Source organism: Anabrus simplex, chromosome 7 (genome assembly GCF_040414725.1).
Source record: "Anabrus simplex isolate iqAnaSimp1 chromosome 7, ASM4041472v1, whole genome shotgun sequence".
Lineage (NCBI taxonomy): Eukaryota > Metazoa > Arthropoda > Insecta > Orthoptera > Tettigoniidae > Anabrus > Anabrus simplex.
In genome coordinates this window covers 240,342,877-240,367,851 of record NC_090271.1, presented here as the reverse complement: position 1 = coordinate 240,367,851, position 24,975 = coordinate 240,342,877, and the positions used below count along the sequence as shown (strand labels likewise).

The 24,975-nt window shown below is 39.0% G+C and overlaps 1 protein-coding gene across 3 annotated transcripts in view; it reads right to left on the bottom strand.

Moving 5' to 3' along the window:
* LOC136877080 (uncharacterized) overlaps window positions 1-17,123 on the bottom strand; it is a 54,486-nt gene extending 37,363 nt beyond the window's left edge. For all 3 annotated transcript variants that reach the window (XM_068228535.1, XM_067150898.2, XM_067150897.2), the window contains exon 1: window positions 16,974-17,123. In XM_068228535.1, coding sequence (XP_068084636.1) covers window positions 16,974-17,117 — 144 coding nt within the window. In that variant the 5' untranslated portion in view covers window positions 17,118-17,123. The remainder of the gene's footprint in view (window positions 1-16,973) is intronic.
* Between the last annotated feature and the right edge of the window lie 7,852 nt (window positions 17,124-24,975).

Below are 24,975 nucleotides of genomic sequence, written 5' to 3'. Positions count from 1 at the left end.
CACAATTAATAGAAACCTTCCTCCGGAGATTTATTACTATTTGGAGATTGTATGCCTTGATTTACGTTACGTTGAGGGCTCAGATTATGAGGCCTGATGTTCTACCCCACCATTCACTCACCTGCAATAATTAAAATATGATAAATTAATTTACTCATAATTAAATAAATCTTCGTGTTACCTACTATACGAGCATTCGTTACAAATATATTAAATAACGTACCTTGATATGAAATTGCTCCGTGAGTTTATTTGAATGTTTACTTTGTGTCAAGTGAAGTTTTGTAGATTTGTTTATTTTGACATTCATCGACATTTTCGAACTGTTTTGTAGTTTTAGAATTATTTTTCTGTGTTATTGTTAACGTTTTAAATTATTTTGTTTCAGGTGTGAATTTTTTATCGTTGCATCACATACTGCTTGGGAAGTAGGTGATCCTTTCCGACAAATAATACAAATAAGTGACAATTATATTTTTTTACGTGTCGCACTATATATGTGATGTAAATGATTCAGCTGTCTCTCGGACAGCCACCAATTAGCCTAGCGAACCCGAGAAATGTGTATTCAACACTAATTTCGCTCTTTTGAACATTTTCTTTTTCAACACTTCTAAATCCTCATGCCAATGAAGACTAAACTAGCTCACAAAGAAAGAGAATGGAAGCTCTGAAATGTAGTGTTACAGAATAAACATGTAGATTAGAAGAGTAGATCGAATTACGAATGAATACATACTGAATTATTTAAAGGATAACGATTTGGGGAAATTTTGACAGACTAGAACTTTGTTGGTTTTCAAGGGAAGTGCAGGTGGTAAAAATGGTACGGGTAGACCAAGGGAAACATACTGTATTTGAGTAAATGCAGGATGTGGTAAAGTTACGTAGGAATGAAAAGGTTAGTACAGGAGAGGGTGGCATGGAAAGCTGAATCAAACCAGTCTATGGACTAAAAACCCAAACACCACCATAATTTTGTAAAATATATGAACATTTTGTATTGCTTACGCAAAGCATTGATGTAGGCAAGTGTCTATAGTTGAATACTCTCAAATCACTAGCTAGTGATAAACTTGCACGTTGAGTTAAAAAGGACAAATGAATATTTCCAATACAACGGACAGTCTTACACAATAAACATGATTGTAAGGAGTCTGGCAACAGAAGTCCCTAGTTCGATACTTGGGTAGATCAGATAATCTTACTTAGATTTCAGATCTGGTTTGAGGTCCATTCAGTCTATGGAAGAACAATTGAGTAGTTATCTGGCGGTGAGTCAGCGGACCCGGTCTAGAACGCCAATAATAAACCGGAAAGGGTTTCATCTCGCTGTGCTTCCGTCACCTCGTAATCTGCAGATCTTTGGATTATGCAGCGGTTACACGGTAGACGAAGACCCAACAGGGTTGTAGTTGTTTTTTTTGCTAGTTGCTTTACGTCGCACCGACACAGATAGGTTTTATGGTGATGATGGGACAAGGAAGGGCTAGGAGTGGGAAGGAAGCGGCCGTGGCCTTAATTAAGGTACAGCCCCAGCATTTGCCTGGTGTGAAAATGGGAAACTACGGAAAACCATTTTCAGGGGTGCCGACAGTGGGGTTCGAACCTACTATCTCCCGAATACTGGATACTGGCCGCACTTAAGCGACTGCAGCTATCGAGCTCGGTCAGGGCTGTAGTGTCATAGGTCTTGGTACGTAGTGTTCTTCAAATTTCAGGGCCAAAATAGCTTATATTATGGTACGGATATACAGCGTGATCAGAAACAATGTTAACTGGGATAAGAGAGTTAAGGAGGAGGCCATACTAAAAATAATTTGAAAATTCCTTGTCTCGTGGCGCTGTCATTTTCTCAGCTGCTCAAGTTATAGTTGGGCCCAAGAGAGTAGGAGTCTGATATTTGAGCGGCGAAAGCAGTAACTACGAAGTACGCTGCGTTGTCATATTTACCTTCATCTGTGGCATACCACCCATTCATACAGGCAGATAATGTAATACAACGTGTAGGCCTAGTACATACGTTAAATACAGAATAGAACTGTATAACTAGCCACTGATTAACTTAAAAGAAAAAATAAATTAACAACGAAAATAATATTCATAAAACAAATACATACTGAACCCTTGAATTTACCGTTCCATTGTTGGTCGGCCACAGCTGCTGCAATAGAGCAATATCGAACTCTTAAATCTTGAGGTTGTAGTGGGTATATATCGGTCACGATATTCACCAAACGATGGGGTTCAGAAGAGAGCCTAACTACTTTAAATGAGGAGCAAATATGTGCTTACTAAATTTCATTAAACTATCAATGCACAAAAAATACGTTTGTAAAAATCATCCATCAAATAACTTAATTATTTAATATTCAAACACAGTCACATTGCATTGCGTGAATGTTATCTTCCGATTATTGTTTGAGACTTTCTTCAGAGGAAAGTAAAATATCATAAAATTTAGTGGACAGCGAAAACTAGAAAAACGAAAATAAAACCTGAAAATCGGACACCATTTGATCCAAACGATAACTGAGAATTAATCCACACGATCCTTGGAAAATCTGACCTTCAACAAGTAGAATTCCAGATTTACATTTAATTAAGGTTATCCACCAGCCTGATACCCTGTCGGATATGGGAACACCCGCCGAATGGACCCTTAATCGAACTAAATTGACTATCAATTGCTTTGGATAGGTTGCGAAATATTACTGGAAAGCATGGTGTTCACTATAAGTTAACAGCAACAGCCAATTTAAAAATAAAAGAAAATTCCACCATGTATTGTCATCTCGTGACACCCTTAAGTTACGGAATAATCCGGTTGCTGAAACATGCAGCACCCAAACAGCTGTTCAGAAGGAACCAACAACAACTCGATCCGAAAGGATCTTACGTTACGTCGTTCTGAAGGAACAAAACTGCGAAATGCAGGAAACACTTATTCATCGTGCATTTTGAAGGAATTCTAAGCACTGAAGTTAAAGAAAAGTGGTAAGTCCCTTGAAAATATTCTTATAAAACCAACTTTCAGGTTATAAATGGCTATGTTGAGTTTAATAAATTTACAAATCCACACGATAAAATAAAATAAAAAAAATCAAAGGAAATCTTTCATTTCTCAAATTTCGACTACCATTACAAATCTGTCTACTTATGCTTGTCCCAATAAACTAAACTACACATTATTTGTAGACTAATGTATCACCTAATATAAAGTGAAAGGACGAAAATTGAAAAAATATATTAACAGCTGACGAATCGAAACTGCATTCGTAGCGCAAGTCCTACATAAATCAGCTAAGTGTCAACACACAGCACTATCAATGTATATCGGACATCTGAACGATAAAATAATTAAGTCGAGAAATAAAATTAAAAAACTAAAGTTCATTGACCTCGAACGTGCGTGGTAAACAGTAGTAATCAAACTCCGTATCCACGCTGGACAACCCTCACATTTATGCCACTAGTGGTTTCATGCTATTGTGTAAACACTTCCTGGCTGGTAAGGATTGTGCCGAACATGGCCCCAATAATACTTTGCTAACACTCTGCGCATTTACATTCACCACTGCAGACACTACCATCGTTCAAGTTAATTCGCAAGACACGTAACCTAATACTTGACTATATACAGACGACACCCTAATTCTGTCGTCGAGCCTACGTAGTGTCTACAGACCCTAACAATACAATCTTATAACGCACGCAGCATCCTAAATCTATCGTTGAGCGGAAACTGGGATGTCTACTCATCCGTATACTCCTATGATACGCACAACGTTCTAAATCTATCGTTGAGCGGAAACTGGGATGTCTACACGTCCTATACAATGTCAGGCGAAATCGAAACTTCAAACACAATCGCTGATATTTAACTTGTAAACATTGTGGAAACTCTAGTACAATGAAATGAAACTTGCCACAGAATGAACCAAAGTCTGGAAATATAACTACCTCCATTCCTTCCAGTAAAACGTGAAACTGAAATTAACAACGCGCGGCTACTTTAATCTACGACTCAAACACAATATCAACACACGCAGTGAAGTTCGGAAATAAAGTATAAGTTCAACGCTCGTCTAACCTTACGTAAATATTGCCAATACAGTAATCACCACCATTACGGCATTCATTACAATCCATGCATGAGGTTTCCGAACATTCCAAACATTTCTATCCTTTAATTATCCAGTGAAGCGAAATTTCCCATCGATCTTACCCAAACCAGACTATCGCTTTAATAACGTCCAATATTCTATCCCATAATGTTTCCGATTAACTGACAATTTCACCTCGTACAAAAAATATTCAGAATGGAATTTTTTTACCATAATTAAACAACATCTCGACCGTGTTTCGGAATGCCATTTGGTTCGTGAGGTCACTTATCGTAAAATGCACTATGCTGGCATTACATAGAATTATCATTTGGACTTACCTGCCAAGAGCTACAATCTTCTACAGAAATTGTTTACCATGAGAAATTCTCGACTAGAAATTATAATAGGTGTTACAACGCGCTCACTTAGAATCTGACCACCATTAAATCAGTCAGCTGTTCAGGATTGCTAACAGGACATTGTGTACAGCCTGTCTCAGAAATATCACATTTAACATACAGCCTGTCTCAAAAATTCTTCTTCATCGACAAATATAGCCTGTCTCAAGAATTCTTCTCCATCGACAAAACATAGCCTCCATTGCGGCCACGCACTCATTACTCATAAAATACGGACTTCCTCTGACTTCAAAATTCTCATTACTATTCTCATAACATTTCATTTCCAACACAACCCCTTTCTTCCTGTCCAACACTTTCAAATACGGCAATTCCCATGGCGAACAATGTCACGAGAACCTTTTAACTCATTACATCTTTACGACCTCGCAAACAAAGATAACATGCCGTGATCTTCATATCACAAAGTGCACGGCGTTACGGAATGTTATGATTCCCAAAAATAAATATGTTTTTCTCAGACTTCACTGGATTTTGGTAAAAGCGCAAATCTTACTCGACACTACTGTTAAAGGAATGTTTTAACATAGGAAACTTTTCTTGATTTATTATTATTTGAACTCATATGATATTCGAATTTATCATATTCACCATGATTATATTATCGCTATCACATTCCTAACTGTTATCAGCTCGAACAATATTTCTTCGATTTTAGCACGATATTTAAACTTCACATTTTACAGTTTCTTAACATGATTTTTACGGCACTGAAAAGTTTCGCACGCCGACAAGAACATATAAACACTTCGCCTGAACATTTTAAAATATTTATTCGACACACGCTTTGGAAATGTTACTGGGACAAACAAATTACACTCTATCTACAACATTAATACAAATAGACAGACCTGTTCATGGAGACATCTTGGAGTTCTGGTTTCATATCAGCCAGCTTGCCTCAAATTTAGCCACACATGGCTGGAGAATACATTATCTTCTTAAACATTTCTTATAAATACATAGATTTTACACTCTTTATTAATAAAAACAACACAAATGATGCACTATGCTCGCTCGTTACCGTGCGAACGTATCTTCTCTCCGCTGAACGACAGCAAAACTGTTCGCGGGAGCTATGATCCCACACCCTGGTCAGGCCAGGTGTCTAGACATATCAAATTCGACCCTGTCTCGGGCTAGCCTCCAAATTTCCTTTGATAATTTCCAACACACAATGAAATAAAGGAAAACAGCTACGCATTTTAGGTAAATATTTATGCTTTCACGGTTTTCATCGGCGGTAGCTCAGGAAATTTCATATCACTTTCAACTAAATACACTAATCCGAGTCACCTACACGAACGTATAACGTAAGTTATTCTGAGGAAACCAATACCGCACTTTTCTCGGAGACAAGCAACGTGGGCTCCTCCTCTCAAACTTTCAGATGGAGTGTGTGAATGTTTGGGAGGGGGTTCTATTTATAATGTCCGAGATGACGCTCCCCTGATTGTGAAGCCTTGAGGTGCAATCCTCTAATTCCACAACCGCTGGACCAATCTTCCTGAAATTTACTCCGAAAATTCAAACCAAATTACAATTCACAATGGTGTTGTTTCTATAGTTCTCCCATATTTGCAACGGGCGTAATAAATTAATTTCTGACATGTAACTTCGCGCGCTTTCTAAGGAGTTGACCTTCGCACGTGTCGACAAGAACCGTTACGGACGCCAACTTCTCTCCAGGCTTAATTACATTCATTTTCACCCTGTGGATTCCATCTTTGTTTACTATTTATTAATAATTTCAATTCTTTATTCCTGGATTAACTATGTTGCCATAATCTCTCGTCGTGAAGGTTTTCTATAAATTGTAAAATTAATCAGTACTCGAAATCAGCCGAAGTATCCCGGCATTTCACGAGCAGGTGGCTCGCTCGCTGTGGTGAGTTCTGTCCCACGGAGGGTAAGATTATCTCGCAATAAAAACATGTCTTCCCCAAAAAGTTATTTGTAGCTGAAATATTTATCTGTACCATTTTATCATCGTAGAATTATGGGTTCAATTGTGTAAATACATAAAGCAGTAACAACTAACACACCTCATACAGTACTACACCAAGTGATATCACAAAAGCGACTGAGAGCATGCCAACCCAAGCTGTGATAGCTTCCTTAAATGTGGCATCGCTCTTTCCATTGCCATAGCAACAGAACGTATTTGAGCAGCGTTAGTCAAATTTTGTCGCCGGTGGCGTTGAACGTCAGACTTCAAATCTCGTGGGTCTCAGTATAGTTAATCAGATTACTTCGCGGATGAATTCAAATGTGTTTTGCATGCTGGTGTTGCTAAATCAGCTAGTCGTTAAAGACCGGCTTAAAAGCACCAATCGAAGAAGTAAACTTCGCCAGGGGAGTGATTTGAACATGGACTTCCAAGCTGACAGTATGGCGCTATAATAAGTACGCTACGGAGACACCGGCCGAGACTCACGGTGTTTTTGTGTTTGATACTCATTTCTCGGATTGGTTGATTGGTTATTTACACGAATATTCGTCAAGGAGCCATATGGCATGTGTACAGTGGATTAGAGAGTCACATTGCAACGGCAGCCTTTTACGATTGGTGCCTTCAAGATAGTCTTAAACCACTTGCAGGTTTAGCAACACCGCCTCGCAATGAGCATTTGAATACACCCGCGAAGCGATCTGACTGACTAAGTTCAGCAGCTAAGGAAATTATAATGGTGTGAGATATCGATTTTAACGTAGACTTACGTTCGTCGACAACGGATACATGGGAAGAAAACTTTCATGACGCTTTCAGCGTTTGGGTTTAACGCGCATATCATGATAGTGATTAACTTACGATTATTTTTAATGTCTCAATTGACAGATAATAGAGTACGCTATACTATGCAACCAAAAAAAGAAAATTTAAAAGGTAGTTTTCATGAAATAGCGCTTCAGAGTAAGTCAACATTTGTTGCACGCATTCTCTGTTATAATATGACGCTGTATTGACTCGCTGGCTCAGTTGGATGTTAGCTGCCGTCGTGAATACGTCGTGGTCAGTTGTATAGAGTAACAAATTTAATAATGGAAAACAAATATTTGATTATGCTGGGGAACTATCCCAGCACATTCGGCAATTCACTTTTTGATCTTACTTTTATTGTATTCTTTTTTTGCTAGTTGCTTTAAGTCTCACCGACACATATACGTCTTATGGCGACGATGGGACAAGGAAAGGGCAAAGAGTGGGAAGGAAATGGCCGTGGTGTTAATTAAGGTGTGAAAATGGGAAACCACGGAAAACAATCTTCAGGGCTGCCGACAGTGGGGTTCGAACCTACTATCTCCCAAATACTGGATACTGGCCGCACTTAAGCGACTGCGGCTATCGAACTCGGTACTTTTATTCTATTATTACTGTTATTACTCTCGAAATCTTAAATTATATCTCATATCAGTGAGCCATACTACACCGAATTATTACCCATATTCCAAGTGTACCACGTTGTGCTGAATAAAATCTATTACCCGCATAATATTTGTCTTTTCTTTATAATAAGTAAGTCTACGAAATCTTTAAAATCCTGCGGTCGTTACAATAGTGACAGCTTACCGCATTTTTTTTCAAATTATTTATCAGCATGGCCGATACTCTAAGACTCATAAATCCGGTTCACGGTGTTGTTTCCGACCATCCTGTGTTATTTATTTTCTAACTGATCAGTTGTGTTTTGTCTTAAGTTGCACGGCAGCGGTGCACCTTTTCAATGACATCAAGTTACAAAAATATCAATAAAATCCAGAAAACGGAATGAATTATATTACCTTGGTATTATATTGGTGAGGTCATCAAGATACCCATCACTGTAATTAACGTTGTTGCACTGGAGAAGGCGAACAACTCATTACTGGCGGGTATATAGTCCCTGGGACTTATGTTTGCCGCTGAACACATCTGCAACACTCTTGCGGTGAAGCAGGCGTGGAGGGTGGCGTACACAGCCTTGAGAGAGAGAGCAATTTATTAGTAGGAACATTTATTTTGTGCTCGTGCTGTCGAGCAGTCAGCATTTTTCTTCGACTGAAAAAGGATACGGACAGAACTGAAGTACGAATGAATTCAGAGGTACGTAGGGAGCGAGGAACTGCACCCCTTCAATAAGTTGAATCAAACAATTGGAGACTGTGCACGGTTTCTGAGAGTTATCAATATGATTCCAGTTATAACATAATAAGTAGAGGGAGTTTTTCAATGCTTAAAAGAATGAAAAATCTTAGGAATTCATGCCTTCAGGAAATACTTGGTGCTCTTTCAATATTTTCCACAGAGAGGAAATTTATTTCTGAATTCCCATACTTTAATACGAAAGTAATAGAGAAATTTGGTAAAGCTAAAGAGAAGGATGGATTTCTTATACAAAAATGTTTGTGAATTCGGTTGTAAAATAACAATGAAAAGAATAATAACGCTACAGTGTAATGGAAGCTGAAGCAAAACACTTTATATTATTATAACTTTTTCACACTACTTACAAACAGGGCTGGCCCCGCGGTGTAGGGGTAGCGTGCGTAACTCTTACCCGGAGGCTCAGGGTTCGGTTTCTGGTCAGATAAGGGACCTTTACCTGGATCTGAGGGATGGTTCGGCGTCCATATTGCCTACGTGATTACAGTTGAGGAGACATAGAGATCCCGTTGTAGAAAGCCAAAAATAATGGCCGAGAAGATTCGTCGTGTTGACCACATGACACACTGTAATCTGCAGAACTTTGCACTGATCAGCGGTCGCTTGGTAGTTCAAGGCCCTTCGGGACCGTTGTAACTTGGGGTTTTATTTTTATTTAGATACAGGGCTTAAAAATCCTTGGCGCTAGGTCGGCATGGTGATTGGAAATACAAGTCGGGCGTCTGACATTGCTTCATCTTGGTGCCGCATTGTATCCCCATAACCACACAAGGTCTGGTGGTGCTATTTGAGGATCCAACCAGCCTCTGGGCTGTTGACTAACCAGTAGATTACATTGTTATGTGGACTGTTCCATTAAAATTATTTGTAAAAGGATTCATTACCCGATAAAGTTCAATGTTTCCGGTTTATCTTTAATGTGAAATATACAGTGTTTAATTCCGTTCAGTCACAAGTGCGCAGTTACAAGAGTAGTACGGTTGTGACAGGCTTGGTGCAAGATGGTGCTAAACTTTACTTACACGAATTATATGAATTCAAAGTGCTTGTGGTAAGGAGATGAAGTTTGGAGAAATTTGGAACAAATGTGTGTAAAAAGAAAAATCAACATAACAGAATTTCCGATTTCAGGCAAGTTTATTCGTACTCTGTCAGTGTTATCTGCGTCAAGTATTTCTTGTGAGAGGTGGTTTAGTTTAATGAGCCTAATAAAGAACAATAATTTGTGGTCATCATCCGGTCAGACAGCATTAATAATTTTATGTGTGTTGACGTGAATTAGAGATCTTGGGAAGTTTGATCTATTCAGAACAGCGAAAAGTTGGTATTATAGTGATCAAACTACAAGATATGTGCATAAACAAAGGTACAAAAACATAGGCTGCTGCTTTGTAAAACTTCATTTGGGACAGCTTTGAATGTTTATACCAGTAACTATAATTTAAGGCTAAAACATGTAGACCTAGGCATCACACTGAATTTGTATCATTGTGAAGCCTCGTTTTCAGGACTCGAACTTCTCCTGTGGGTTGGGCCGGTAGAATAATATCTACGGTAAAACCTGCCTTCGTAAGAGGCGGCTGAAAGGGACCAACGGGGCTCTTAACTTGGGAGTCTGTGCTGGCGACCACGGAGCCCTTAGCTGAGTCCTGGCATTGCCTCCACTTACTTGTGCCAGGCTCCTCACTTTCGTCTGCTCTATCCGACCTCCCTTGTTCAACTTTTATTCTTTTCCTACCCCGACGCTATTAGGTTTCTGAGGGCTAGGGAGTCTGTAATTTTCACGCCCTTCGTGGCTCTTGTATTTCTTTGACCGATACCTTTATTGTTTCGAAGTGACGGATCCCTCCCATTTTTTCTTTCTGATTAGTGTTATATAGAGTATGGTTGCCTAGTTGTACTTCCTCTTAAAACAATAATCGCCACCACCATCGAACTTGCACTTGGGGTAGGAAATATTATTTTAACCCTTTTTATATATTTATGCATAAGAATAAATTTAACCTCAAGTTTTGCTTTCTATGAAATGAAAATGATAATCCACAGCCTTTTTCGGTCAGGAATGGAATGAATGAAGCCTCCATCTAGTGGCGAGGATAGGAATTGTGCCGGCTGCCGAAACCTGTCGCACTCTTCTGGGGCAATGATTAATGACTGATAGATGAAATGAAATAATACTGGAGAGTGCTGCTGGAATGAAAGATGTTAGGAAAAACCGAAGTACCCGGAGAAAAAAACCCGTCCCGCCTCTGCGTTGCCCAGCACAAATCTCACATGGAGCGACCGGGATTTAAACCACGGAACCAAGTGGTGAGAGGCCGGTGTGCTTCCGTCTGAGCCACGGAGGTTCGGTTTCTATGAATCATTGTCTCAAAACAAATAGAAATATAGGGGAATCATATTTATCAAGAAATATGATGATGATGATGACGATCATTATTATTGTCCGACTCCTCAGCTGAATTGTCAACGTTGAGGATCATGGTTTAGAGGGCCCAAGTTCGTTTCCACGCCGGGTGGTTGACTTCAATCGTGATTCGGTTCGGAGACTAGGTGTTTTTGTTTGTCCCAAACGTTTCTTCTTCATATTCAGACAACACACTACACCACCAAGCAACTCAGAAATATGCTGTACTTGATACATCCCTCCATATAGGGTTGGCGTCAGGTCGGGCATCCGGCCAAAAAACAGGGTCAAATCCACGAAATGTGAGAAAGATGGTAGACGAATAATATTTATTATTATTATTATTATTATTATTATTATTATTATTATTATTATTATTATTATTATTATTATTATTATTCCTCCCTTTCGGCCGTATATTGACCACATTTGACAATGTTTGCGGTAATTTTAGCCTTCTCTTCCATTACTCTCTGCCAGTATATTTTCAATCCTTCTCATACTTTCTTCTTCTGTTCTTCTGTACAGGACCTTCCTATTCTCACTAGTGTTTCCTCAGTCTCCTGAAAGCCACGAAATTTTCTGATAGTTTCCTAAATCGATTTCTGAACATGAAGAAGTCTTTCAGAACCCCAACTTCGTTAAAAGTGCAACTTTACTTCTCGGTACCATTTAAGCTCTGTCTTCCTCTTCCTGGAGAATTCAGAGATTCTCTTTGTTAGTCTGTTACTGTCCATACTGAATAAGTCTCCGTATATCTGTATCCTTCTCTTCCTCATCAATTGAACCATTCTTTCCGTTCTTTGATACAATATTTGTTCTTATTATTATAATTATTCTTTGTTAGATTCGAGTCTCCTTATTCCATTTTTTACATTTGGAACTAGAATTTTCTTTGCATTTTTCTTTTTCATTTCCGAACATCTTCACGTCCACCTTTTCCAATCATATTCAATGTTGGTGCTGCATACAGGCACTCAGGTTTAACAGCAGTGTCTAGATGGCTCAGTTTAGCCCCACAGGATAGAACCTCTTCACATCAATTATTATTATTATTATTATTATTATTATTATTATTATTATTATTATTATTATTATTATTATTATTGTCTGGCGCCGTGGCTAAATGGTTAGCGTGCTGGCCTTTGGTCACAGACGTCCCGGGTTCGATTCCCGGCAGGGTCTGGAATTCTAACCATCATTAGTTAATTTCGCTGGCACGGGGGCTGGGTGTATGTGTTGTCTTCATCATCATTTTATCTTCATCACGACTCGCAGGTCGTCTACGAGCGTCAAATCAAAAGACCTGCAGCTGGCGAGCCGAACATGTCCTCGGACACTCCTGGCACTAAAAGCCATACCTAAGGAATTTGAGTGTTAGGTTAGCAACTACAAAAGTGGAACTGGTAGATTATTTCAAGTATTTGGGATGTATTTTAGCCAAGCATGGTAGTAATGTATTGTACGTCAGAATGAATCAAAGTACAGCAAAGCAAATGCAGTGAGCTCGCAGTAGCGATCAACAGTATTCTGTAAGAAAGAAGCCAGCTCCCGAACGAACCAATTTTTATACCGGTCTCATTTCAGACTAACTTTGCAATACAGGAGTGAAAGCTGGATATTTTATTAATGAGTTAGAAGTAATCGACAGGAAGGTAACGGGTACGATTGCTGGTATAAACAGATGGTAACGATAAGTGGAGCGTACTCGGGATGAGAAGATGAAGGTTAAGTTAGGAATGAACTCTATTGTTGAAGCTATATTCATTAACCGAATTCGGTTTTGGGATCAAGTGAGACAAATTGAACAGGATAGGTTACTTAGGAAGATAACTGACTCGGTCATGGAGGGTAAGAGACGTAGAAGGAAACCAAGACGACGATGGCTAGACTCAGTTCTTAACGATTTTGTAATTAAAAAGGGACACAAAGCTAGTTACGAATAGAGGATTGTGGAGGCGTTTAGTGAATTTACAAACTTAGAGACTTAATGGAGAATGGCATAACAGTATAAAATTAAGATGCATATATATATTTAAAGAGTACGCCAACAGTTTTAGCTATATTTGATGAACTGGTATTCTGGATACATTTCTTGACGGGGGTAAAAGGGGGTTGGCCGGTGAAGAAGTCCAGTTTTTCGTTATCGACTTGAGAAAATGAGATATAATCTTATTTAAAACAAACGAAATAAACAATAAGGTGACATTTTTCATTCGAGATCTTATCTTTAATATTTCCATTTCCTCGCTCACCTGAGAAATGTTGTAATGTCTATGAGGGTCAGATTGGCCCTTATAAGAAGTGAAGAAGAAATGAAAATCCACAGCCTCTTCCCAGTCATTCGACCGGGTCAAGAATGGAATGAATGAAGCTCCCATCTAGCGGCGAGGATAGGAATTGTGCCGGCTGCCGAAGCATGTCGCACTCCTCTGGGGGAATGATGAATGAATTCCAGATGAAATGAAATGATATTGGGGAGTGTTGCTGGAATGAAAGATGACAGGGAAAACCGGAGTACTCGGAGGAAAACCTGTCCCTCCTCCGCTTTGTCCAGCACAAATCTCACATGGAGTGCCCAGGATTTGGACCACGGAACCCAGCAGTGAGAGGCCTCTGCGCTGCCGCCTGATCCACGGAGGCTCTAGAAGAAGGTGAAGCGTTTTTAAATATTTATCTGGTGGGGACAAGTGTCAATTCGTATCGCCTGTATGGTATGCATAGCCACTTAAATGCCTGGACGGACAAGTTGCCGGCTTAACTCGTAGCCATTCCAGTGCAAAGATGCCTGTGTTATCACTGCTGTAGAGCGGGTTGTGGCCACCCCAGGCTGAATGCACGCGCTGCGTGTATTACACAGCGAACGAAATTATTTCCCCACTAGATTAATTCTAATTACCGTAAGGTGAATTATTCGAACTGTCAAAGAAGATATAAGCAAAGCGAAGTGATCTCCGTACAGGTCATGAAGGCTCTGGGAGGAGTTGAAGGTAAAGGCGTACATTGTCAGTAATTTCGGCACTTGGTGGGGTAGAGTGGTCAACTCTACGCCCGACCGCCTTTGCCCCCAAGAATTAACCTGGTACTCATTTTTATGTAGATTGAGTGAACCTGCGGGCCATGTGCAAAATAATATATAAGTTTGTTAGGATTCTTCAGTCTGTCAAAATGCTACATACATAATTTATGGAAAATCTATAACATAGCCTACATAATTTTAAAGTTTTCTTTTCAAGTCGCTACTTAACAAAAACAAGGTCAGAGAAAGTTCAGGAAACACTGGTAGTGTCCAAGCTTCTCAATCTGAAAATAACCATCGTCTCCCCCTACCCGTGTGGCAGAGAGCTCACACACATCCGAAATGCTGGCTATTGGACTGTTGAGATACTGCAGGAAACTGACTTTGAAGATCACCGCAATGACAGTGCACAAGGAGGGAAACCTGGACACCATCACTCTTAACGTTGAACACGTTTTCTCCGGAGGGTCTACTTGATCTAACGCGTCATCAACAGCCGTATAGCACATGCGTGCACTCTGACTAGGTTATATTTACAGTCGTCAAGTATAACTGTAGATCATGCAAAATAAATGTCAGCGTGTAACAAAAGTACAAGCTAAAGTTTCAAGAAATTAATCTTTGTACGTACAGAATTAAATGAGTCCGGAAATGCCTGTTTTAAATAATGGAAAATGGAATGGCGTATGGCTTTTAGTGCCGGGAGTGACCGAGGACATGTTCGGCTGACCAGCTGTAGGTCTTTCGATTTGACACCCATAGGCAACCTGCGCGTCGTGATGAAGATGAAATGATGATGAAGACGTCACATACACCCAGCCCCCGTGCCAGAGAAATTAACTAATGGTGGTTAAAATTCCCGACCCTGCCGGGAAGATAGACTTTGTTGTCGTTCTGTAAAATAAGTATTCAAAATGTCTACGCTCTGTCTGTACTCGGCTCTCGGTTCGTAGCCTTGTCGACTTCTGAACTAGCTCCGACATTCCTCACGATGTTACTGTTGCCTGACAGGCTTCACAATTCACTGGCAGAGGGGTGAAGTAGCATCTTTCAGTTCAGCCAGTTACACATTCAAATACACCAGTGTCTCCAATTAAGTTCCAGCCAATGAAGGTATCGCATGCGGTAAGTTCATACAAGACAAGCTGTAAACTAGAAAATGAAGCGTTTCGGTTTCATATTGATATGACTGACTTTATTATACTACATGTGAGGAATCTATAGTTAAAATATTTCTCCAAGTTGTTGTTATACCTGCATATTGCATGTTTTGTTTATCCACTACGCCTAGTTTAATTAATTAATTAATTAATTAATTTCGTGTGGCTATTTCTAGCCGAGTGCAGCCCTTGTAAGGCGGACCCTCCGATGAGGGTGGGCGCCATCCGCAATTTGTTGGTAACTGCGTGTTATTGTGGTGGAGGATAGGGTTATGTGTGGTGTGTGAGTTGCAGGGATGTTGGGGACAGCACGAACACCTAGCCCCCGGGCCATTGAAATTAACCAATTAAGGTTAAAATCCCCGACCCGGCCGAGAATCGAACCCGGGACCCTCTGAACCGAAGGCCAGTACGCTGACCATTCAGCTAACGAGTCGGACAGGCCTAGTTATTTTGCTATTTGTTTGACGTCGCACTAATACTCGAAGGTTTTCGGCGACAGAAGAATGGAAAAGGATGGGAATGAAGCGTCCGTGGCCTTAATAAAGGTGCAGCCCCAGAATTTGCTTGGTGTGACCATGGGATACTATGGAAAACGATGTGCAGGGCTGCCAATATATTTTAAATTCTGTTGGGAATTGTCTATTAGAATAATAATCTTAACACCTTGTAAACTGGTCCGCCTCTGTCGTGTAGTGTTCAATGTGATTAGCTGCCACACCCATAGGCCCGGGTTCGATTCCCGGCTCTGCCACGAAGTTTGAAAAGTGGTACGGGGGCTGGAACGGGGACCACTCAGCCTCGGGAGATCAATTGAGTAGAGAGGGGTTCGATTCCCTCCTCAGCCACCCTGGAAGTGGTTTTCCGTAGTTTCCCACTTCTCCTCCAGGCAAATGCCGGGATGGTACCTAACTTAAGGCACGGCCGCTTCCTTCCCTATTCCTTGTCTATCCCTTCCAAACTTCCCATCCCCCCGCAAGGCCCCTGTTAAGCAAAGCAGGTGAGGCCTCCTGGGCGAGGTACCGGTCATCCTCCCCAGTTGTATCCCCGACATAGAATCTGAAGCTCCAGGACACTGCTTTGAGGTGGTAGAGCTGGAATCCCTCGCTGAGTCCGAGGGAAAAATCGACCCTGGAGGGTACACAGATTACGAACGAACGAACAATGTAAATTGTTATGTAATATATACGGGAACAACGACATCTGAGCCTATTTCCTTTGGTAGTCGATAATTGGAATATGTGAATGTTGCTCAGAAAAGGAGTGAGTAAAGTAGGTTTATGAAATATCATATATAATATCTTGACACAAATATATCATCCAAAAATGTGTGTAACGTGACACGACAAATGTGTAATGGAAGTGTAACCATAGCAAACGCACAGGCTATGTCTTATGGCTGGATACCATCAGAAATTAGCAGCCGTTGATGGATGGCCATGACAGAGAGACATACTTATGATCATTTCATATTCGCAAAGGGAAATGTGGTTTATTTTACTTAATAAAGTGTTTAAGTCGTAACATTGTTATAGAAACATATTATACGCGGGGTGTTTTCATTAAAACTGTTAAAAGTCTCTTTAAATTGATATTCTCAGTCAGAGTGCAGCTTCCTTATAGGAACATATTCTTTGGATCAGTTATGGCTTATGTTGAGAATTCTCCATCCTTATTGTTGGAGAAACCAGAAATAAGTGAGGATGTCGACGCACCTGAAGATGTTCTCCGAGGAAACCGCTGACATCTCCTCCGAGTTTGTTTACTGTAACGTCCAGAACCTCGCAGTCGGCAGTCCCTAGTCTCTTCCGGACAGCGGTCAACCATTCTTCTGTAGATAAAACTTGTAGGGAGCCCATGATGACTGTAGATACTTCGTCGTGAGAACAGCCTTTATACTGGCAGAGAAGACCTTGATCGTGATCCAGAATCTCTTCTTATCTATAGCAATGCTTGTAAATTATAGTGCCATTGTTATAGACCGAAGTGCAAGTCAGTACCACTGTAAGGCACAGTGTGGTGGCATAGCAACACGTAACTTAACAGCAGCACGTGGCAGAGCCATTCCTCTTATCCTCTACATTCCTCTGCACATCTAAAACAATAACCGGAAGTTCTACGAAGACTTGTGAAACCACTACGTTTCTAATGAATTGTTATTATTTCTTTTTTATCTTAGATAAAACCGAGTATTGGCAATGGACTGAGTAACGACGTTCGGAGCAAGGCATGTGTGTCTGAGGGGTATGAAACGTATGACTGACCCAATGAAAAATGTAGTGGCAAACTAATTCATTTTGCCTAGTACTCCTCCCTTTAGCTTTACCTTCGGTTTTAACTGTTTTCCTTTAACATATAACCTATATCCGTGCTACGTGAGGATCCAACCAGCGCTAGGCAGATAACAGATATATATAAAACTAGTAAAGATATGCAATTATTTATTTATTTATTTTATTTTTATTTATTTATTTATTTATTTATTTATTTATTTATTTATTTATTTATTTATTTATTTATTTATTTATTTATTTATTTATTTATTTATTTATTTATTTATTTATTTATTTATTTATTTATTTATTTATGCCGGCGACTATATCTTAATGGCAGCCTGTGTTGAAAATCTGCATTCCAATATCTTGGAACTTGAAAATAGTTGCCGTCAGTATGATATGGAAGTCCTTTTTTCAAGACTAAACTGATGCTAGTAGGCAAGAAACCTAAGAGATCTGAATGTCAGGTTGGGAATACATATCTGGAACAGGAGGATAATTTCAGGTATTTAGGATGTGTGTTCTCCCAGGATGGTAGTGTAGTAAGTGAGATTGAATCACGGTGCACTAAAGCTAATATAGTCAGCTCGCAGTTACGATCAACAGTATTCTCTAAGAAGAAAGTCAGTTCTAGGGCGAAACTATCTTTAAAACGGCCTATTTTCAGACCAACTTTTCAGTGCGGAAGTGAAAGCTTGGTAGGCACAGGTTATCTTATTCATAAGTAACATGCAAGAACGTAGTGAGGATGACCGCAGGTACAATCAAGTGGTAGCAATGGCAGGAGGGTACTCGGAATGAGGAGATAAAGGCTAAGTTATGGTTGAACTCGATTACTGAAGCTCTATGCGTACGTTGACCTGAGCCATCAATTTTAATTCTGTTCCGTTTGTTAGCATGAATGCCTCTATAACAATATCACCTACCCCTAATCCTGTAGTTTCTCAGTGCAGTTTACAATTTCCCCTTTGGTATTCTGCCATATGTCATCTCTACATCTACACGACGAAAAAGTAACTGTCTATTTCTTTGGTTACGTTTAAAATAGGGGCGGAATCTTCACTCTGTCACCTTATTAAATCATATATTCACCTTAAATACCTCACAACACCTTGCCCCACAGTTTCATTACCAGTGGACTTCAACTAGCCCATAAACGAGATCTTCATTTGTCTCAGTGCAAAGTATATACTAATACACCGACCAGCTACAGTAAGTTATTTACTTACTCTACGAGTCACATTGGGAAAAGCTTACATGAGGAAATTCGGCAAATATCAAATATATGACACTCGAAGATGCAATGAAAATTAATGTTCACAATAGCTAGGTGTGGAATAGGTATGTATTAATAATTGGGCAGTAAATTAATATGAAATAGTAAATTTTTTTTTTGCTATTTGCTTTACGTCGCACCGACACAGATAGGTCTTATGGCGACGATGGGATAGGAAAGGCCTGGGAATTGGAAGGAAGTGGCTGTGGCCTTAATTAAGGTACAGCCCCGGCATTTGCCTGGTGTGAAAATGGGAAACCACGGAAAACCTTCGTTAGAGCTGCCGACAGTGGGACTCGAACCCACTATCTCCCACATATTATTTGTACATTAAGCAAGTCAACTAAAACAGCTTTGCCTAATTCATCCGGCTGTCCTATTGGACTGATTTGTTTCATTCCTTTTAATTCTTTCCGGAATCACCTGCCGGTAAATTATATACAAGTATAATTTTAGCTGTGGATTCAACACTAATCTCGGTCGTTTTGTACATTTTCTTTTCCAACCCATCTTATCCCCTATACTAATGAAGGCTAAACTTTGACTTAATTGATATCCAGAGTATCCCAATTCATTTCAGCGATCCCGTAAACAATGGAATGACATTAATATACGTCGTTTTTTGATTATTTCTACATGTTACTCCCTCTCCACTCCACTTATAGGGGAGTTGGGGTGCCTTAACTCCGCAGAATTTCCCTCCAGATAGCATATATGCACCAAGGTTGATTGAAACTGCAGGTCTGCCTATAGACAGCTGTCATTTTAATAGTTGTTTAGCTTCTCTGGTATCTTTACTTAAATATATTACTCCTTGACTATATGCAACCTGCGAAGCACAGTCAATTATTGATTCTATTTTAGGATTACTCAAAGTTGACTGAATTTCGAGACCTATCAACGCCTGATGATTCTCGGTGATGAGATGTCTATCCGAGGAGAAAGAAGTGTACTCGTTTTACCCAGAAAACGTAGGTTCGATCATCCATCGGGCAGTGGAAAAATGTAGAAACTAGGTTTCTACTTCCGAAGTGGGAGATAACCCTAAGTCGCACTCAATATACAGCTGACTAATTCCTGGTGGACCGAGCAAGTGGCCACGTGGTTTGGATCACGTAGCTGTGAGCTTGCATTCGGGAGGTAGTCTATTCGAACCCCACTGTCGGCAGCCCTGTAAAAGGTCTTCCATGGTTTCACATTTCAGCACCGGGCAAAATCTGGGGCTGTACCTTAATTAAGGCTACGGTTCAAATATCTTCAGTAGTTTTCAAGTTGTAAGAAATACGCTTTACACGCACCTGCTCAAGTCCGATGGTACTTATACCGAGAAACGGTCCGTTACTGATATCTCCTTATTAATACTGTTATAGAAATGATGTACATGAGAAAAAGATATAAAAATTAATTTTTATTAAGGCAGGTTGATTTCCATTTAGTTTGGTTGTGTATATTTTGAGGGGGTGCAAAATCACGATTTCGGTTTCATATAAACCCCCAGGCAGTTCAGGGATTTAGAAACAATATATGCCCTGAAACCTACCCAAGGACAGGTGGATTCTAAATATGAAGTTTGGTGGAAATATATCCAGTAGTTTTCAAGTTATATAGAAGGACAGAAAAACAGACAAACAGACACCAGAGCTAGAAATTATGCAGATGGTCATGTTTACACCTGAAATGATAACTGTACGGAAATTTCGCCAGAATAGTCATTGTACAGACACACGTTCGTTAAGATTTTAATTATATAGATAATAATAATAATAATAATAATAATAATAATAATAATAATAATAATAATAATAATAATAATAATAATAATAATAATAATAATAAAACAATATAGTTGCTGAATTATGGAAATACTCAAGTGACAATATGACACTATTTTTTAACAGAAATATTCAATGAAAAATGGAAAAAAGCAGCTTATCATCAGAATAGACATCTGCATTAATACATCCACTACATAAAAAGGGATGAAAACAGATCCTAACAACTATAAGGGAATCCCTCTCCTCCGTGTGGCCTACAACATCTTGTTCAAGGTAATTTTAAAAATAGCAGAAGCAATACTCGACCCACAACTAGGAGGGTATCAGGTGAAGAACAAACATTAAACTTAAAGAATATAATAAAATGAGGAAAACCTGGAACTTGAAATACATAGTGGATTTTAAGAAAGTTTATGACTCATTTGGCAGATATACACTAATTGACATTCTAAAGGAATTAGGACTTGATAATAAAACAACCGAAATAATTAAAGCAACATTAACAAACACAACAACCAAAGTAAAATTGAGGTGCGAGATCTCAAGACCTTTCGAAATAAAGTCAGGTTTAAGACATGGAGATGGTTTGTCACCTCTACTTTTCAACTTTACAATAGAGAAGATAGTTGTAGAATGGGAAAAAGCAATTGATGCTAAAGGTATTCAGCTAGGAAGAAATCTTGGCCTAGCTTTTGCGGATGACATGACATTATTAATTACTAACTCACTGGAAAATGCTCAAGAACAAGACAAGGAATTGCAGCCATAGACACCAGAGTAAACAAAACGGAAAGGATGTTTCATATGATAAAAAATGTATACAAGAAAAATTCCTTGTCGTGGAACACGAAATGAAGACACTAACAAACACTGGTCATCCCCGAAACGTTATATGCGTGAGAGACACTTAAACTAACTAGAACTGGAGATCCACAAAAACTACAGAAAGTTGAAGGAAGAATTTTGAGAAAAATACTAGGAGCTAAAATAAAAAATAATGGAGAATACATGTTAAGGCCATACAGACAAAATGGAAAGAGTAACTGATGTAACGAGGAAGAGAAGACCACAGTTTTTGGACACATTTATAGAATGAAAAGCAACAGACTAACTAAACAGGTCTTCAATTTATTGAACAGTTACAAATCCAAACCCACGTGGTTTGTTCACATTGAGCAAGATATGAAGAACGCTGGAATTAAGACTGACACAATAGAAAAGGGAAAAAGTTTTAGAGAAGTAACTCAAAAGGCGGAATATCAGGAGAGGAAGACACCGACAAATAAGAAGAAAGTGGACTCAAGAAGAGAAAGAGTGACATTCTCGAAGGATGAAGGAAATTTGGAAGCAAAAAAAAAAAAAAATCGAATACAATTTAAAATATCCAAAGTTGATTTTTCGTACCCTCCGAAAAGGTTATTCGAAATAATAATAATAATAATAATAATAATAATAATAATAATAATAATAATAATAATAATAATAATAATAATACGTGATTTTCTTGTCAACTACTCCGAGTGAAACCTCATCTATAGCTGGAGACATGTCCCTGAAAATTTAATGTCTAAAGATAGTCCGCATCCTATTTCTTTAATAAAGGCACTATAATCGTGAGAATCAAGCATTCCATACAACCTTCTTCGCCTGGGCCTTTACTCTCAAAGGGAACTCCACATGCCTTCCTTCCTTTGGAAATTTAACGATCTTAGTTTCAATCTCTGCCACTTGCTTCTTATCGAGAGCTGCCTCCGGCACGGGCATTTTGCGATAGTAAACAATATCTCTTCAAGTCTGGATACAGACTGCTGTTTCTTTCAAGAGAACCTTTACGCACAAGTATTCCTCATCTGGTCTCTTTCTTTGACTCCGGCTTACAGTGGAGAGCGATTTGGCTCCCACAAAGGATGGAATGAGGCGATCGGGATGTAGAGGACATTCTTTCTCTTTGCCACTTCTTTTATCGATCTACTTGGGCCTCAGTTTCAATCTCTTAAGGGTTTGTTCATGTTGTTACTCACTGTACATTCATGTGGGGCTTAAGAGGTGAAGTATGTTGTTGGCCGAATAGGCTTCTCCCATAATTAAATAGCAGCTCATACATACATACAATACGTACATACATCTTGATTATAGATAGTATTGCCTTTAAGAGCTGCCCTCTCGGTTAGTTCGAGACGTCTAATCATTATGTCATCAAAAACTGAGTGTAACCATCGTCGACTTCGTCCCTTTAATGGCAGAGTCCTTTACACTCCTATGTAATCTATCTCCTCCACTCGCTTCACATAACCCCGGCAATGAGACTGGTTTATATATAGCTTTATTCATTGATTGCATTCCTAGCTCACCTCTTATACCTTTATTCCGAGTACCCTCCTGCCACTTTTCCCACATAATTTGACCAACAATCATTGTTGTTACTTCATGTTCATTACTTCACTTTATGAATAAGATATCTAGGATTATTATTATTATTATTATTATTATTATTATTATTATTATTATTATTATTATTATTGTTATTATGATGTAGTTTTTGTTATTGTTGTTGTTGCTGTTGTTGTTTGAGTTATCGGTACACTGACTGGTTTGATGCAGCTCTCTACGCCACCCTATACTATGCTTTTAATTTCTTAGTAACTATTACGTCCAACATCTGTTTGTCATATCTTGGCCTGGCTCTGCCGTTTTCTACCACGTAAACGTCCCTCTAAAACTAACCGAACAAGTCCTGGGTGTCTTAAGATGTGTCCTGTCATTCTATTTCTTCTGATAAGATTTCTCGAAATCATTCTCCTTTCACCAACTCGATTCCGTATCTCTTCATTCGTGATTCCATCTACCCACCTCACCTTCATTCTTCCGTAACACCAAATTTCAAAGGCTTATATTCTTCTCCGAGGTAGTTATAATCCTATATTTCACTTCTGTACAATGCCACGCTCCAGACGAAAGTCATTAAAAACATTATTCCTCTATCATTGTTCGAAGTGATTACATTTATATTCTGAAGGAAGGCCTCCCTTCCTTATGCTAGTCTGCATTTTGTCATCCTTTTTTGATTCTTCTTTACTTCATTGATTCGTTTAAGTTTTCCTAGTATATTTATCCCCTCCCTCGTAACCTACACTGGCCATCCACGATTTTTGGAACAATTATCTTGCGGAGGATCTTTCCCTCAAATTGTTCGGCTTCTCATAGTCACGACATTCCTGTTATTATTATTATTATTATTATTATTATTATTATTATTATTATTATTGTTATTATTATTATTATATTCGTTTACTTCCATTTGACACCATTTTAAGGAACCATCACACATTACTGGAAGCATTGTTTGCCGCTCAAAATGTCTACATTCTTTCTCAAGCAGCTTGTCTTCTTTTCTCTATTCATTCATCCATCCCCTTTTCAGTTTTTATTTGTCATGGACACCTCTGAAGTTTTTGACCACTGATCTATGCTTTATTCGTTTTAGGATGTCTCTCCAAAATAATCTAGACAGCTCAAGGTCCTTTCTTACGTCACTGAACCATTTTTAGAGAACTTTATGTCTCATCGCGTGTTCGAAAATTCTGTTTTCTCAGCCTCTTTTCATCCATTCTGAACATATGTCCGTAAAATATGAGTCAAGTTTTCCTCATTGGATCAATCAGTCTTTCACTTTCCTCGTATAGTTCTCCCTTGTATCGTCATCTACACTGGCCACCCACGATTTTTGGATCCATTTTCTTACGGTCGTGGCTTTGCGCGACTGTTAGTGAAAATTGTTGACTATTCAAATGGTCAAAAGTCAGGTTGTGAGTTTCGGTAATAGGAAATGTCCTCTCAGTTTGAATTACTGTGTTGATAGGATGGAAGTTTGTTATGAAGGTCACTGTAAGTATCTCGGTGTTAATATAAGGAAATATCTTCATTGGAGTAATCACCTAATGAGATTGTAAATAAAAGGTACAGATCTCTGCACATGGTTATGAGGGTGTTTAGAGGTTGGATTGAGGACTTGAACAGTGTATGAGGCCCTCACTAGGATTACTTGGTTTGATAAGTGGATAAAATCCAAATAAAAGCATCTCGATTTGTTCAGGATGATTTCCAATACAAGAATAGAGTTACCTAAATGTTACAATGTTCAGGCTGGGGAGACTTGGGAGTAGGAAGCCAGCTGCTTGACTAGGCGGTATGTTCCAAGCTATCAATGGAGAGTTGGCGTGGAATGACATTAGTAGACGAATAAGTCTGACTGATGATTTTAAAAGTAGGAAAGCTCACAATATGAAGATAAGGTTGGAATTCAGGAGGAAAAATTGGGGCAAATATTCATTTTTAGGAATGGGAATAGTGGATTGGAATAATTTACCAACGGAGATGTTCAATAAATTTC